This window comes from Magnolia sinica, chromosome 6 (genome assembly GCF_029962835.1).
Source record: "Magnolia sinica isolate HGM2019 chromosome 6, MsV1, whole genome shotgun sequence".
In the NCBI taxonomy this organism is placed as follows: domain Eukaryota; kingdom Viridiplantae; phylum Streptophyta; class Magnoliopsida; order Magnoliales; family Magnoliaceae; genus Magnolia; species Magnolia sinica.
In genome coordinates, this window is record NC_080578.1 from 6,003,399 (window position 1) to 6,021,997 (window position 18,599).

General features: G+C 40.6%; 1 protein-coding gene across 3 annotated transcripts; it reads right to left on the reverse strand.

Moving 5' to 3' along the window:
* Window positions 1-182: 182 nt before the first annotated feature.
* Window positions 183-12,902, reverse strand: LOC131248062 (MA3 DOMAIN-CONTAINING TRANSLATION REGULATORY FACTOR 2). Of its 3 annotated transcripts, none has more exons than XM_058248107.1 (4): window positions 12,353-12,902; window positions 4,682-5,167; window positions 2,634-2,728; window positions 183-2,128 (listed from the first exon to the last, which is right to left on the reverse strand). In XM_058248107.1, the coding sequence occupies exons 2-4, from the start codon at window positions 4,908-4,910 to the stop codon at window positions 296-298; spliced, it is 2,157 nt and encodes a 718-aa protein (XP_058104090.1). In that variant the 5' UTR covers window positions 4,911-5,167; window positions 12,353-12,902; the 3' UTR covers window positions 183-295. The 3 variants fall into 3 exon arrangements, with proteins under 3 accessions (XP_058104090.1, XP_058104091.1, XP_058104092.1); XM_058248108.1 differs by having other exon boundaries at window positions 4,707-5,167; window positions 12,353-12,899; XM_058248109.1 differs by lacking the exon at window positions 4,682-5,167 and having other exon boundaries at window positions 12,353-12,901.
* Window positions 12,903-18,599: the final 5,697 nt, after the last annotated feature.

An 18,599-nucleotide genomic window follows, 5' to 3' on the forward strand; every position in this document is an offset into this window, starting at 1 on the left:
CCACATTCAACATACGTGCAAGCCCGCCTTATGAGTGGACTGACCTGATCTTTGCACACGGATCTGATGAACTGTTCATGTCCCACACTTTCCAGGATGGCACGTGTGCAGCATGTAAAGGAACCTATGGAGCTAGCCCATGTACATCAAGAGTCACCAGGTGATATGAGTAAGCAAAGATAAGTCACAAATCTTTATACATTGCAGTAAATGAAATAGAAGGAAGTTTAGAACATCTGATCAGTCAGAAAGCTTTATACATTGCAGTAAATGAATGGAAGACCCACCTCATTTTTCATGAACAAAATCCATTCTCAATTGGAAGTCCAGATCTAACAGCTGAGAATGAAGGATCCAGCCAGCCGGCAATCTTGGCCCGCTCCACATAATGCTTGTACTGGGCCTCCACATCTGGCACGTCCAATGCCAAATCATCCATGCAGTCTGCCACCCTCCCAAATCCCTTACCCATCTGATTAGTAGTTATAAGTCCGACATTGTAACATTCTCCTAACAAGCCCCACAACCTTTCATTTTTCTTCTCCATAACTGTCACTAATGCCTTCTTAACGACCTCATGGTGGAAAAATGGCATGCTGAGCTCTTTGATGCACCGGCATGCTTCCCGCATGTCCCCGCCAGAATCATACTCCTCCAGTAGCTTCCCAATCTTGTCCTTAATGTCCTCGATCTCCCATCCCGTCTGGCTACTCGCACCGCTGCCCCAACACCTCAGTATCCGCTCCCCTGATAGGCGGGCCTTCAGCAGCGATCGAGCCATCTTAAGCACCTTGGCTCCAATTGAGTCCAGCCCCACGCATTGGCTGCCAATCTCCTCCAAATGCAGCGGGGCCAGGACTTCATCCACAACGGCCCGTGCTAAGAACATAGCTAGATCCTCGACGACAGCAGGAATGTCCAGAGCGGTGTCTTCTGCTGACTCGATCAGTAGAAGAAAACCATTCATAATGTCATCGGCTGGGAAATGGAGAGACGTCAGCAGGACGGAAGCCATCTCCTTCTGTCTGTTCTTCCGATCCATCGCCAGCATTATCAGCTTCTTCACAAAGATGGCATTCAGTTCAGCGGAGGCATTTGGATTCTCTGATTCCAAACTGCTGATCACCTCAAAAACGTCCCTTGTCAGGAAATATTCTTGAATGATGGCCATTGCTCTGATCTTGAAAAGCTGAGTGGCATTGTCTTCCAATCCTTTTTCCTGCTGAACAGAAAGCGACTTCAGCGAGGAAGCACACAGCCAACCCTCTGATGCGGCCTTAGAGATCAATGACTGCAAAAGATCTCTCGCGCTAGGGATATCAAGCGATAAGTCGTCAATGGTATCGATAAGCCGGCTGAACCCCTTCTTTATCTGGCTCGAATTAATAACACCTTCTTCAGCAGCTTCCTTCAACAAATCAAGAATCGGGCCCTCGGCAGCCCGTCTCTCCATCGCTAGTATCAAGGCCCGCTTAACAATCTCATGATGGAAGAAGGGCACTTTCAAATGTTTGATACATCTACAGGCCTCTGCCTTATCCCCACATGCTACATACTCGATCAACAGACTGTTTATGTTAGCCTTCACGTCCTCAACTGTCCTGTTCTTGCTTCCGCCCCATCGACGCTCAATGATCTCTGCATGGAGTGGGGCAGACAAGTAGCACTTCTCGGCCCGCCTTAGCACTTCCACCCCTTTTAACTCCTTTGGCAGTGCGGCCATTTGTTTCGTCAGAAATGCCGGCGGGAGTATGTCATCAACCACAGCCCGAGCTATGAAGAGAGCTAGAACATCAACTACATCTGGTATATCTACGGCTAAGTCATCAGCTGACTCGACGAGCTTGCTATATCCTTTATAAACTTCTGGCGGATCGATGACATCGGCATAGAGAGTCGATAACAGAAGAGAAGCCATTTCTTTCTCCTTGTCATGTCGATCCATGGCCATCGAAATGAGCTTTTTAACGAAATAGAAAAGGTATTCCGGATAGCCGAGATCTTTTAATTCGTTTGCGGTCGCGATGATGTCGTCAGTCGCAAAATATTCTTCCACAATCACAGTGGCCTTCTTCTTGTACTCCTTGAAATCTTCAGGTGACTTGCTAGAATTAGATGGGCAGTTTTCCTGTAAGCATATCATTTTCACAAATGTTAATGTCTGCCCCACTTCGGATGGATCATAAATTAAGAAAAGCCTTAGGCCTTGTTTGGTTGCCACTTAAAAATGTGTTAATCACATTGCAGTTAATATTATTAATGTATTAGAGATTATATTTCTTTTTGGTAAGGATTAAAAATAATCTTGATAAACAGTAATTTTTTTAAAACTATGATCTCTAGTACATAATTACGATTATCTAAAATACGATAGACTCATTTTTAAGTGGCACCCAAACAAGCCCTTATTGACTTCCTAAGCAGCACAATTGGTATTATCTAATTGAGATTAAAATTAAAAGTAATCAACAGTCCGGATTCAACAAACAAGTGTCCACAGCAAAGTCTGTTATCATCCAATCAATCAAATTTTGGACCTCAGATGTATCTAGAGTGGACCCGTGATCGGACGGTTTAATTTTAGTTATAACTGTGTCATTCATTGTGTGCAATTTTCCAGATTGATAATTTACCTCATTGCTGTCATAGTTTGGATCATTTTCATCGACAAAATAACTGTCTCCTGTTTCAAGTAATCCACCCCACGTGCCTTTTCCGCCTGACCCACCTGTCCAGATATTTTAATCCGTGAGTGATACAAATGGAAATTTCACTTACTGAAAATAGGGCATTGGAAATTTTTGGTGAAACAATTTATAGAAGCCAACAGTAAGGGCCCATTTGAATAGCTCATTACAAACCTCATTATATAATATACAATTAATACATTATAGCATAATTCATTGAATTATACTAAGAATGGCATTTGGAACACATTAGAATAATAATTTTGATACATGATAGCTTGATAATGCATTATTTTCCTAGATTGTGGGAACCTACAAATATATATAATATTAAGTCACTTTACTGATGACTCTCCCAAGTCCCAAACATCCCTCCCCTCACCCTCTCCCGTCATCTATCTTGGCCCTCCATCTCAAAAATAGCAATCAAACGTGGAACCCCAAACCAAATCAATGATTGGACCTCTATTATAATCAATATGCACCATTCATTTTCCTATTCACAATCAGATGGTTAGGATTATCAGCTCAAGTGACTTTTTTCTAATTGGCCATTTTTCTTATACAAGTGTGATCCAACTGATCAGCAGAACAATGTTATTTTTCTGGTCCAGGGATCTAGTTCCCACTACCGGATGATTGAGATCATGCAAGACCATGCATTAAATCAAAACCGTGTAGGTCTACTACATCAATTTTCTTTTGGGGGATAAAAATAAGAGAGAAGGATAAAATAAAGAACACAAAAAACAATATATCATAGTTAATAAATAAATAAATAAATAAATAAAAAGACTCAAGACCAACTTAAGAGTCAATTCGAACAGATTTATTTCATCGAGCCTTGAGAAAACCTCAATTTGGACTTGAAAGAACATGACTCGACTAAGACAAAAAGAAAAAAAAAGAAAAAAAAACGATGAAATTCTATACAACTCGACATTGTTTTCATATATTAGAATATAATCAGAAAAGACTTATTAAAAAAGCTCCAAGAAACTCTTTTGGGTTGCTCGACTCAACAGTCACGACTCGGTCAAGACTAGAATCACCTTGACCATTTCGATGGTGGTCAAGAAAAACTTGATGAAACTCAGATAAAACTCAAGTCAACTCGCCAAGAGTTGACAATATTTACATATATTATTGTATTTCAAATATTAAATCATGTCACGAAAAAAAAAAAACTCATCCGATTTACTTGACTCAACTCAACAGACCTTGGAGTTGAATCAAGGTTTTAGGTTTTTTAACCATAACATATACAGATCTTGTATACTTGACGTTTTGATTAGGTGCAATAGAGACCACAAACTACACCGGTTAGATATAGTGAGTTGTTAGAAGTTAAAGGCTCCAAAAGGGCAAGGGGAAGGCCCAAAGGACATGGGAGGTAGTAGGAAAAGACTTGATGACCTATAGTCTAACTGAAGTTATGGACTTAGATTGATAGGAATGGCGGAACAAGATCCACGTAGCTGACTCCAATTATTTGGGATAAGGCTTAGATGATGATGATGGTGGTGGTGGTGATGGTATAAAGATCTTAACCTGCAGATGGTTGTACTTGGATATTCCAAACTACAACATTTTAGGATGCAAAAGTGTTGATTATATTTTTTATAGACGTAAGAAGTGTTGGAAGTACTACACAGCCATGTAAGCACCGTAAGTACATGCAGTGTCCGGGAACACCATACCATATATCTGTAGGCTATAAAGAGGCAAAAGTGGTCCAGGTTTGCCCGCTGGATCTGGGCTGAGGCCAAAGATCTATGGCTGCACCTGGTCATGAGTTTTGCGAACAAATAACTATTGGGTCTGCGAAGGGCTCAAGAGGACAGCCTAGCCTGTCCTTGTCTGGCCCAACTTATTCAATAACGTTGAGCTGGGTACTTGGCTAGTTGGTGGGCCAGCCCTGAGCCCAGATAGCTCAAAATATTTGGTCCAACCAAATGCACCTTAAATAATCACAAAATTTATATTAATCTTACTTGAACAAGGGCCTTGCATATTTACCCTTTTTGGGACGGCCATCACGTCCCGAATGTGAATGCCTGTCATGCTTAATTGGACTTTCTCTACCATAGCCATGCTTGCCATGCTGAGCTTTAGGGGACTTCGGGGACGTGCTGATTTCCAACGGCGAGACCGATGTTGGATCCATGCTCTCTGCAGCAGATCTAAGCAATTCTCGATGCTCTTCAGATACAAAGCTATCATTACACTCCATTGGAAGAAATAAGGAATGCCACCTATATGCTCATCAGCTCTGAAAAAATAGTGTACAGCAGTATTCTTCTGCGACAACTAATGAGTGCAGACATGATCAAGAAGAAGTTTTCAAGTTTCTATCAGAGAAGTGTCCCTGAATCCATCATGGAACACTCCACTGCTTCCCACTTCTGTGTGAGTCTTTACACGTGCACTCAATTTCTCTTCTACCATATATCAAAGCGAAACAAATCTCGATCTACTTCCTGCTCAAAGTAGAATTGCTTCAAAAGTTAGAATGTTAAAAGTAGCAAAAAAAATACGACAAAATCTCAAAATGAGCACTGAGAGTTAATGAATTTGGGTCATTTAATTTGATCCTGGGAAAATTCAAAATACTAAGGGTGCAAAATGCGCTTGACTGGGGTGGCCCACCTAAATTCTAATTATCTTGATATTTGAGGCATGTTTTTTTTTTTGTTTTGGGGGGGGGTGGGGGTGGGAGTGGTAAGAGGCATGGTAGTGTGACATTACCACATGACACATAGTTTGGATGTTGCAAGCGTGTATCCAATTGGCACGTGTGAAAGGAGGGGGAAGAAGGCACTCCCTCACTTGTTTCTTAAAAAGGTGTAGCAACAAAACAACAGTTGACAAGATATATTTTTGCATCTGGAAACGCATTCAGTTGATAACAAATGCAATCTAAGAAATAAGCCTCTAACTCAATTAGCAGATAAAAAGTGTCAGGCTAAGCAAAAAAAATAGCCATAAATAGAATATATTATATAATATAAATATATATAAAAGAAGTTTCCATTTCTTGACATGAACCCCAACCAACAGCTAATTGGACCCAACAAAAAGGCACATTCCTTAGATATCACCAAATAAGGAAAAGCCAGACAACGTTGATTTTTTTTTAAAGGATGCAGAAAATTTTATGCAGTAAAAAAAATTAAAAAAAAGAGGAGGATTGTAAGGCATCATCCAAGATACAAATGAGAAGAAACTCCTCACAGATCCCCCAAGAAATCCCCACGTCTATCAACGAATCCTTAGATGCTAAAGCCCGATTGTTAACCAAATGTTTTGCTTTTAGGAAGACCGCATCAGAAGGGCATGATTTATCCCAACAAGTCAAGCTATTACCAAATTGCTCAAAAGCATGGCAAGCAAAGATGGCCTATAGAGGGAATTCCTTCTCTTACATGCCTTCCTCCCAAGCATAATGTATGGGATCCAGGGCACTCAGAGTGGACAGAGACGAGATAACTAAGTACAAGGACATAATAGAGAATCAGCATGACCTGTTGAGATTCAACACTCACCTATCTAGCTCATAAAGCACTAAGCTAGCACCTTATAAGACTCATAAGGGAGCTAAAGTCTTCAATCTCATCATCTGAAAGGTTCCTTCAAAGGCATGGAGCCACACCACTCTATCTGCCAAATTAGACACATACTGAAAGATGAGTCCACCTGCCTTGACTAAAAATCCTGGAAAAGACCACATTACGAGGTCGATCCCCTCATCATCTGTCCAAACCGGAACCAAATCCAAGAGCCAGCCCAAGGCATGAAAAAGATCTCTCTCCTGCAGGTTCCAATGACTCTTAACACCTCTTTCTACTAACCCAAAGCCCTATACTGAATTGATAGCCAAGGGAATTGTCTACCTTCCTTCGCCTCATATTTATTTAGATTGATGCATTTCCACAAACTATTTTCCTGCTTAGACAATTGATGGAGAAATATAGAAGACGAGAAAGGATCTCCACATGGTCTTTATTGACTTAGAGAAAGCATAAAATAGGGTCCCTAAAGAGTTAATATAATGGGTGTTGGGAAAGAAAGGAGTTTCAAGAGGACATATTGACATGATAAAGGATATATATGAAAGAGCGGTAACAAATGTGAGGATCACTAGAAGAGAGACAAGTGAATTCCCAATCATTGTATGCTTGCACCAGGGGTCGGCATTGAGCTTGTAGCCTTTCGCATTGGTTATGGTCCATGAGTTAACAAGGAATTTGCAGGAAAGATCCCATGGTGTATGTTGTTTGCAGATGACATAGTTTTGGTTTTGATTGACAAGATGAGGAAGGGCATAAACACAAAGCTAGATTTATGGAAGGGTGCTTTAGAACTAAAGGATTTAAGATTAGTCGAACTAAAACGGAGTATATGGAGTGCAATTTTAACACCAATAGAAGTGAAAATAGGGAATTAGTTAAGATGGTTTTTCAAAATGACCTGATGTAGAACAATTAACCAATTGCTCTAAAAGCTCGAACTAATATAACATGGTGAATTAATTCATTTATCTCATAGCCCAAGCCCCACATCCAGGGGTTAGATCATCGGTCAAACCCTCCTCGTGGGCCCCAAATCACATAGGTTCCGCCTCACCCCCTCGTGGGCCCCAAATTACATGGGTTCCACCTCACATAGGCCGCCCACCGCAAGTATGCCCGCACATCCCACAGGCTACCCCACACAAGCCCAATATGAAAATGCTCCTGCATCAATCACCCCAGGTGAGGAGTCTCGAACACGAGACCTCTCGCTCTGATACCAATTTGATGTAGGACAATTAACCACTTGCTCTAAAAGTTTGGATTGATAGATCATGGTGAATTAATCCCTTTATCTCATAGCCCAAGCCCCACATCCATGGGTTAGGTCCCCTGACGAACCCTCCTCGTGGGCCCCAAATCACATGGGTTCCGCCTCACATGAGCCACCCACCACAAGTGTGTCCCCACATCCCACAAGCCACCCCACTCAAGCCGGTGTGAAAATGCCCAAGCAGTATGACCACTTTCAATACCTTGAGTTAGTAATTCATGAGAGTGGAGAGACTGAGAAGGATGTTGCCCAAGCAGGGTGGAAGAAATGGAGATATGCCTTTGGACTTTTATGTGATTGTTGTTTACCACTCAATATCAAAGGAATTTTTATAGGCCATAAGGCCAATCATGAATGTAGCTGAAATGAGGACGTTGAGATGGATGAGTGGCAAGACAGGAAAGGAATAGAACTAGAAATGAAGTAAGACCGGTACCAAGATGAGAAAAAGTAGACTTAAATGGTTTGGTCATGTGCAACAAAGACCTAGAACCACAGTGGTCAAGAGTGAGTTGGTAGAAGTTGAAGGCTCTAAAAGGGCAAGGGAAAAAAGCCCAAAAGAATGTGGATGGAGGTTGTAAGAAAAGACTTGATGACCTATGGTCTAACTAAAGGTATGGCCCACGATGAGGCATTTCCACAATTTACCCTCATCTTCCTCAAACCTCCATAATCATTTCCCAAGAAGAGCCATATTCGTAGATATTAGGATCCTAATTCCAAACCCTCTGACTTCCTTAGTTTTACATAACTCGTCCCAACTAACCAAGTGAAGCTTGTTTATTTTTCATCCCTTGCTAGAGATAATCCCTTTGGATTTTTTCTAATCAATGAATAACACTAGCCACACAACAGAACAAAGACATAGTAGAGTGACATGGTTGCATGAGCAGATTTGATCTCTCGAGGCACATCACAACCTAAAGGCAACGCCGGCGAGACCCGAGAAGGCAACCCAATTGTGATTCTTCCTCAAATAGAAAGATGACAACTCCACTTCAATAATTTTCATGCCATTCTTTCTACCACCACAACTCATAGGTGCTTGGCCAGCAAACTAATGCACACGGGGAGACCTAGATTGGCAGACGAGAATTTTTCTTGGTTTGCAACCATAGATTTGAGCAAAGGCCACAACCACCTTCTAGCTCAGGCGAATGCTTAAGATTTTGCTCATTTCAATGTTAACATTTAACCCAAACCACCTTGCATTGGATAATCTTGTAAAGGTTATTGACTTGGCTCAATCCACCTCACAAAGCAGGAGTGCCATTAGCCAACTGAAGGTGTGGAGATTTGGAAATTAGCAAGCTCCACCTCAAAACCCATGATGAGACTGTGGATGCTTGCATGATCCAACATTTTAGTAAGGGTCTTGGCCATAATCACAAAAAAGGAAAGGGATAGAGGATCCCCTTGTATACCCATCTACTGTTTTTGAAGAACCCTTCCGTTTGGATACCACCAAATAAGTTACTTTTTCTACTTACAGCAGTAGATACGTAACTTATTTCAGATAAGTAAGTTTGGTTTATGATTAGTTATAAGTAGCTTTTTACTTAAAATTACTTAATCATTTCAGGTAATTCTTTTTAGCTTTTCTACTTTTCATAAGTTGCTTAAGAGAGGCATCAGGAGAGAGAGAGAGAGAGAGAGAGAGAGAGAGAGAGAGAGAGAGAGAGAGAAGCTGATAAACATGTTGTTTCCCAAACGTACTTATCTGCTTAATAAGTAGAAACTAAGATAAGCAACTTAAGGCATAAGTAGCTTATCTTAAGTAACTTACAATCCAAACGCCCCCTTACTAACACTGAGAAATGAGCTGAACTTATGCATCCCCAAATCCAGCTTCTCCATTTGTTAACAAACCCCAAGCAGCTTAGAAGATATTGAAGGAAATTCCAATCAACAAAGTCATACGCCTTTTTAAATCCATGTTGCAAATAATACCCGCTTTTACATATTTCTACTTGGGAGTCGATGCATCCATGGGCAAGGGCACCCTCCAGAATCTGCTTCCTAAACACAAAAGGCACCTTTCATCTTCAAAATGATTCCCCCAAGCACCTTGTGAAGCCTGGACACAAGGACCTTTGCAAGAATTTTATAGGGTCCCCCAATGAGACTACTCAGCTAGAAGTCTCTCAAACACTCGGCATCTTCTCTTTTGGTGACTAAGCACCAAAAGAAATGCCAATATATTTTGATAATCTCCATCACAAAGAACTCAAATATATAAGCTATATAACATCCCCTTTGATGTCCTCCCAGAATATCAAGAAGAAACCAGTGGAAAAACCACCAGGACCAAGGATTTATTCCAAACAAAACTTCTCACAGCCTCAAGCACCTCCTCTTCCTCAAAGGTTCTTTCCAACCAAGCAACTCCGGAATCGCCAATTTGATCAAAAGCAAACTATCTGACCATGGCTGCTCCCAACCCTCATCAGCTAACAAGTCAGAATAGAAGTTAACAAGAGACTCACAAATAGCAAATTTTTGTTCTACTCTCTCGTCATTAACCACAAGGTTAAGAATCCGATTTGTCCTTCTAGCATTGGCAATATCATGGACGAACTTGGTAATTTTTATCACCTTCTTTTAACCACAGCCATTGATCTCCACCTCCATTTAATTTCTTCCAAGATCAAATTCTTTCTAGCCCAACCTTCAAAATATGCCTTTCCAACACACGTCTTCTACAAAAAGGGCCCACTTAAACTTTTAAAGATCTTTGTACTGAATGGCTTCCAGAATCTTTGCACTGAACTCAAGTCTGATTTTCTCTTCTTCAACTGTCGTCATCGTGGTATATTCCAGTTTATTGAGAATTGCTATGAGAAAGTTTATTAAAGGCATCATATAATGTAAAAGCATCGTTATCCTTGCCATTGTTTTCTTTTATAACATATAGGATGGAAGAAACAAATTTTCTATTTATAAACAAAATCAAGCCATCGAATTTCCAATATATATATATATATATATATATATATATATATATGACATTTTTCTAAAGAAAGTACACGAGTATTGAACTAAAATATGGGAAGATATAGAAGATACTGAGAGACATGACAATCAGAGTTAATTCCCTCATTGTGAACAATCAGGATCAAAGATTAGACTTTTTTTTATTGTAATTGATATGGACCATTTATTTTATAGACCATTGATTGGGCGATTCGGATCGAACAACTCTTGTTACAATCAAATCTTAGATTTTTGTTTTAGCTGTTATTGCTGATGGGTAGGATCATTTAATCAAAGTGATTATTGAGAAAGTATGAGGCCTACATGTAACATGATGGGTGGTCTGGATAGATTATTGGACCAACTTTTTATGTATTTCAAGTACATTGTCCAATACACTCATCACTTGAGAGAGTTGGAGGCCCACATGATGGATGGTCAAGATTGATCATTTACTTTTTCTACGTAATCAATGTAGACTATCCATTTTACAATTAAGATCGGCCAATGATTCCCAAAAGACGTGAACATGATTGATGGTCCAAATTTTTACTATAATAAATATGGATTTTCCACTTCATTGGTCATCAATCAATTCAATCGAAGTGATGATCCTTGAGAGATCTAGGCAATCCAAGGTGTCCATACATTGGATGCTCTACATGAATCATTGGATCATCTGTTCTACAGATGGTTAGGATCATCCATCAAAAATGGCTCCTAATAGATATGGGAAATCCGGGGACTCGGCGACCTAACTCTGTGGGGCCCACTGTGATGTATGTGGTTTATCTAAGTCGTCCATCCGTTTTTCCATATCGTTTTAAGGCATGACCCCAAAAAATGAGGCAGATCCAAAGCTCAACTGGACCACACATAGGAAGCTAGGGGGATAATGACACCCACCGTCGGAAACTTCCTAGGGCCCACCATGATGTTTATTTGCCATCCAACATGTTCATAAGGTCAAAAACACAAATATCAGCTTGATCCAAAACTTCTGTGGCCTTCAAGAAGTTTTCAATGGCAGGCATTCAATCCCCTACTGTTTCCTTTGGTGTGGTCTACTTGAGCTTTGGATCTGCCTCATTTTTGTGCTCATGCCCTAAAATGATCTGGCAAAGCGGATGGTTGGTGTGGATAAAACGCATACATCATGGTGGGCCCCACAGAGTTGTGTCACCACCGGGTCTACAGGCAATCCGCGTCCGTAATCCGGGGTGGAACCTATATGATGGATGTTCATGATCTTATCGTTTGAGATGGACAATCCAGATTGATCATTCAACATTTTTCGTTGTTTCCATTTTAATGGACATCAATCAGATGGCTAGGATTGTTCTCTCAATGTGATTCTTCATAGATATGTGCATTTTGCCAGATGTGGGCAATACACTGGGTCCCAAAAGATGGACGGTCTAGATTAATAAGATGCAACCCTTCGTTATAATCAATCCAGACGGCAATGCCACTGCCATCAAGCGAATGGCTAGGATCATCCGTGACAAAGTGATTCATGAAGATAGGGACAATCCAAGATGGACCCAGGTGATGATGGTGTAGATTGATTATACATTCAATCCAAACCAACCGTTTAGGTGGCCTAATCTTACGGTTAGATCGTCCAGACACACAGTTCAATTTCCATCGTTTGACCATTTTTCTATCAAAGCGATCTTGACCGTAAATTTTTCTATCATCATCAACTAAGACCACGAAGTCTGAGATTCAAGCAATTGAAAGGGTAATCTGGTAATTTAAAGTTAAACCGTGGGTAAACCCAAAGACCGTCTGAGAAAAAGAAAAAAAAAAAAAAAAAGATAGTCTAAGATTGCGAAGATTCTGACCGTTCACTTGAAGTTGCCGATTTATGCATGTGGGGCCCACGCTGGGTCCATCGCCACCGTACGGATTAAGAAGCATTGAACTTCTTGCTACGAAGGAGATGCCACCCGTGTAAGTAAGTGGGCCTGAGCTCTTGCGACGAATACCTGTCCCTAAATCAATGAAGAGAGAGTAGGAAGTAGTTTCGAAATTCCAAATACCTTCCTCTTTTCCCTTTTTTCCTTTCTTTCTCTATTTCCACAACAAAACTCCATTCAGTCAGGGATGATGAAGCTTTGTTGATGAAATTCAAGTGGGACAGCAGTCAATCGATCAGACGGTTCGGTTATTGATGATGAACAGAGACGATCTGAAATTTACGGCCGAGATATAAAAAGAGGGAATGAAAACTGATACTCTAGCAGAGTGATGGATGCAATCCGAGATGTAAAAGGGATAGCTGCAAGAGTATCGGGTTTTTATAGGAAAATCACACGTCGGAGTCGGTGTGGAACGGCCCTTCAAATTCGCACGGAGAATATTTCAACGGGGAGAGGGTTAGGTGCGGCCCCAGCCTCACCCGAGACAGTGCGGCCCTCACATTGTATCCCAATTCCATCTATGTATTATATATATCCATGCCGTCCATCCGTTTTTATAGATCATTTTAGTAATTAATACTAAAAATAAAGCAGATCAAAATATTAAGTGGACCACACCATACGAAACAGTGTTAATTAAAGGCCCACCATTAAAAACTTCTTAGGGCCCACCAATGTCTAAGGTAATGTTTATTTTCCATCCTACATGTTGATAAGGTCACACAGACCTGGATGAAGTGAAAATCAAATATCAACTTGATCCAAAACTTCTGTTGCCTACAAGAAGTTTTTAATGGTCAAACACCACTGTTTCATACGCTGTGAGCACCAGAGGGTTGTATTTGCTTCATTTTGGAGCTTATGCAATAGAAAGAGATATGAATACAGATGGACGGCGTGGATATACAATACACAAATAAAGATGGGACCTACGTTCAGGGCCGCACTGCGTTGGGTAAGGTTGGGACGCACCTAATCCGCTGCCTTCTGACTTTTGTTTTTTGTTTTTCATTACCGTCCATTTATTGATTAAGGATTATCAAGTGGGAAACGGATTGGCTACTCCCCCTGCCACCAGCCAATGGCTGATGGTCGGTGCTCTGTGGGCACCACCCTAATGTATGTGTTTCATCCATTCCGTCCATATATTTTTATAGATAATTTTATGGTATTACACTGAAAATGAGTTATATCCCAATCTCAAGTGGACCACATTACAGGAAACAGTGTTAAACGAGCATCGACCATTAAAAACTTTTTGGGGGGCCATAAAAGTTTTGGATCAAGATGATCTTTGTTTTTTCCCTTAATCTGGGTCTGTATGACCTAATCAACATATTGGATGTCAAATAAACAGTACAGTGGGCCTTAGGAGGATTTAAATGGTGGATATCCAATCATTATTGTTTTCCTGTGGTGTGGTCCACCTGAGATTTATATCCCTCTCATTTTTTGTATAAACCCTAAAATTATCTTTAAAAATGGATTAACGGAATGGATGAAACAAATACATCATGGTAGGGGCCACAGAGCACCGACCATCAGCCACGGGGCTGGTGGCAGGGGGAGTAGCCAATCCGTTTCCTATCGAGTGACGGTATGATTCCATGGACATTCATCCTGTACACACGCGTGGTGCGTTTGTTTTTAGCACATGAAGATGAGACGTCCGAAATCTAACATTTCTCATCGTGTGTGGCCCTGGCTACTGGTAACCGGATTGAATGGTTGGGATACTTGGGCATTGTTATTTCTTAGATATAATCCATCCACGTTTAACCATATGATTTGGATGACCTCCAATTCCGTAGGGCAACACACGCTGACAAAGTGGGTGTTATGTTGACGTGGCAAAGTCTGTGGGCCCTACAGTGATGTATGTGTTACATCCACACCAGCCATCCATTATGCCCCATCGTAAGGTACGATCCCAAAAATGATCTAGATACAAAGTTCAAGTGGACCATATCATAACGTCATACGGATTTAGATGAAAGGAAAATATAAACAAGACTTAGATGAAAGGGAAACACAAATATTAGCTTCTTCCCAAAGCTCCGTGGTTCAATGGCAGGCATTCAATATCTACTGTTTTCTAGTGTAGTTACTTGAGATTTGGATCTACCTCGTTGTTTAACTCATACACTAAAATGATATTACAAAATAGATGAAGCCCGTGGATATAACACAACATCAAGGTAGACCCATGTAACTTTGCCATGTCAACACAGCACTCACTTGGTGGAATTAGGGCTGTACGTGAACTGGGCTAGTCTGGTTAAATCGCTCAACTCAGTCGGAAAAAGCTCGACTCCGCCCGACCCGGAACTGAGTTCGGGCCAGGACGGGCCATTTTCTTCAGCTCGAACTCAGTTCAACCATGTCGCAATTCGGCCCGACTCGATCCGAAACCCGACTCGGCTATATATATATATATATATATATATATATATATATATATATATATATATATATATATATATAGTGGCATGCTCACCTACGCACGTGCGTACCTTTGCACACGTGTAATGGGTGTTGAATCCGAACGGTCCATAAGATGCGGAATCCCATGAAACCTTAGGAGGTGAATTTTCACCCTGATCTAAGATTCTAGTGGACCATAGCAAGGAGAAATTCAAATCAAGGGAAAAAGTTGTTTGCATTTTTCATGGCCCACCAAAGTTTTGGTTCAAAGCAAATATTTGTACTAAGAGGTTTTAAGAGGTTCTGCTTCATGTGGACCGTTCAGATTGTCGAGAATCATCAGATACAAAAAGTTCTCAAAAAAGTTCGTATGTAGTCGGTGCGAACCAGTTCGTAGGTGAGCGTTCCGAGAGAGAGAGAGAGATATATATATATATATATATATATATATATATATATATATATATATATATATATATATATATATATATATATTCCTAAATCTTTATCCTAATCATTTGAGACGAGAGAAGTGAGAAAGTCGTCCATCCCTTTGTAGATGGAACAGGCCCGAACTCGGCCCGAACTCGCCCGATTGCTTACCGGGCTGAGTTCGGGCTGGACATGTTGGCCCGGTGATGGAGTCAGGCAAGGTTCGGGCTGAGTGTGGCTGGTGACCGGATCGGGCCGGGTTGAGCCCAGTTCGACTCAGATCGACTCGTGTACACCCCTAGGTGGAATAGAATAACAGCTTAGTGGGTGAGCTCTATCAATTTGTGTTGTATATACGTACCATCCAATCATTTTACCGGATTATTTTTGGGCATGGTCCAATATATATATATATATATATATAAAAACCTAAATATTAGGTGGACCACACCATTGGAAAAAAGTGGCGATGACCACCCACCACAAGAAACTTCCTAAGACACACTTTGATTATCTGATATACTATTTAAAATTACTTTTATCATCTTCACTGATTCATTATGCTTAAATTTTTTACGTATTACTTATGAGATAGGTATGTATATGTCTATGTGCAAATGATTAGCTATATGAATCGGGACACTACAGCTTGATTTAAAACTTTTGTAACCCCTTTTAATGGTGGAACTCAGTTCCTACTATATGGCTCACCTGAAGTTTGGACCTGCCTCAACAAATGAGCATCGTGGATATATAACAAATACATTGAGGTAGGCTCCACGATCAAGGCCTCACCTACTAATAGATGTGAGCACCGGACGACTCGATCCAACTTGACTCGTTCAGATTCGACTCGACCCGAACCGAATGGGTGAGTCGGTCCGAACTGAGTAGCTTCGCCCAATTCGAACTCAAACAGAGTCGAGTTCGAGTTACCTAATAACTTGACCCGACTCAACCCGAAACTCGATCCAATCCGATTAGACCCAACTCGATCCGAAACTCGACTCTCTAACCCTACCCGCCGCACCCTACCCCAACCAGAGCCCAAAATATCTCTCCCTCCCTCATCCTCATCATTTTCCAAACCTGACAACTACCCACCTCCTCCTCCTTGTCTCTCTCCTCTCCACTCTCTTGGTCTCTCCCTCCCTCATCTCTCAATCTAACTTGGTGCCAACTTGACCCGACTAGGTACTTCTAGCTGGCTCGGACTCGGTCTGGATCAATCCAGGCCAAACCAAACTTGGATCGAGTCAGGCATGTTGGACTTGGTATCGAGTTGGATCAAATTTGCATCAAGCATATTTCAAAACCAGATCAAGTCGAGTCGGCCTTAACTTAGTTCGACTCAACTCGATGCCCAGCACTACCTACTAAGTAGTTACCCTTGGCTCACATAACTGGTACTCTTATTAGAGACCTTTCAATTAAGACATCATACATAGGTTGACCAATCAAATCTTGCCACATTGAAATTGGTTTCGATCAAACATGTTTTGCATCCCATATCTAACAGTGGCAAATGACCAATTAAAGACTCTGGGACCTCGCCAAACTCGATGTTTCCCAGCCTCACAAAATCCACTGGGGTTCTAATTCTTATACCCATAGGAAAATATCATTTTTTTTTGCTAAAATTTTGGAACATTTATTCCTTTTAGATTTTACTATCTATTAAATGCCCACAAATCGATTAGTTGGTGTTAACATCTATACTTTAGTACTTAACCAAAACAGGATCCACGTATCTAATGGCAACTTTACATCGCATCAACCCAACGATAACAACTCTACACTAAGCAATATCATTGTCATGTTGTGACAAGAATGTATAAAACCAACAACAGGCTGCACACCAGACGCAGAGACTTTTGCACCGTGGCATTGTTAAGGCAAGCAGTTATCTGACATAAAATATATGATTTTGGGGTAGAACGAGCTACTTTAGCCAACCAACCTTGCTATGCCAAGTTGCGCAGCCCGGAATTGTGAAAAACCCCTAAATTGACGGTCGTTTCCCTGTTTTAATTTCGCTCGCTTTTACTATAAATAGTAAGTTTTAGTTTGATTATAACTCTTCATCCGTCGGGCTTTAGGAGTTGCGCCCAACGTGAAAAGAGCTTAGAATAATTAGGAAAACGGTTTGGTGAAGCCAAATAGGACACTTACTATTTTTGGCCGAAAACCTTGTGCACTAGTAGACATCACGACCGTCTATAAATAGTAAGTTTACTATTTATAGTAAGTCGCGGATTCTAGGAGTTTGAGTTGTAGTTTGATTCTGATTTCTTTCCCATTGCTTAGTACCCCTATTTAAAGGGTTGTGAACTCGTTTTTATTGATGAATTAATCAATTTCGAATTTATTAGAATTTTTTTGTATTTTCTGCTTTCTTTCCTCGTGGATTCGAGAAGTCTCTGTGAGGAGTCCAGAGAAGCTCTGTGGATTCGGAGTAGTTATCCTCATCATGTTCATCCCTGCATCAGTCATGTTGTGACAAGAATGTATAAAACCAACAACAGGCTGCACACCAGACACAGAAACTTTTGCACCATGGCATTGTTAAGGTAAGCACTAAAGTTCTTGCCTCAATGTGCTCAAAAAATCAAGCCCACCAACCTGTAAATACATTGCACTCACTTTCGAGACAAAGATAGACATATACAGAGAGACAGACACTCAAAGACAATTACAAGATGTTGATGTTCAATCTAGATACTTGGTTGCACATGTTACAAAATAGCCTAAATTTGGTTAAAGGTATGGAATTAGATTTAGTGTCAGGTATGCTAAGATCATGTTCAACTTGATTAAATGCTTCTGACCCACGTGTCGAACTAGTTAGATTAGAACTAGACCTATAGAGGTTGGCCCAATGGTTCAACCATCAATTTTTACAATGATGAAACAATTTTAAAAGGGAAGGGCTAATCCTTTTGGATGAGATTTTTTTTTCCTTAAAAACATTGAGAAGATTGACTTTCTTAATTAAACAATAGGCATTGGACAAAAATAAGATTGGATCACTGATTTTATTAATTAGAAAGTTAAAGCAATATATCAAAGAATAAGAAAATAAACTAAGCGAAGGAAAAATGAAATCCCTACGGTAACTTGGAGAGTCGTGGCATGAAGTTAGTAGGATGTGATCAAAGATATATCAAGTAAAGGCTCGATAATTTGAGAATCCGACGATTGAGTTATGAATATTTAACCTACTCGGGCATAGTATAGTAACGTGTTGGACAAAAGCAAAACCAACTTTTTTTATATATAGAGACACTCACCCCTCCCCCACACACTCATGCAC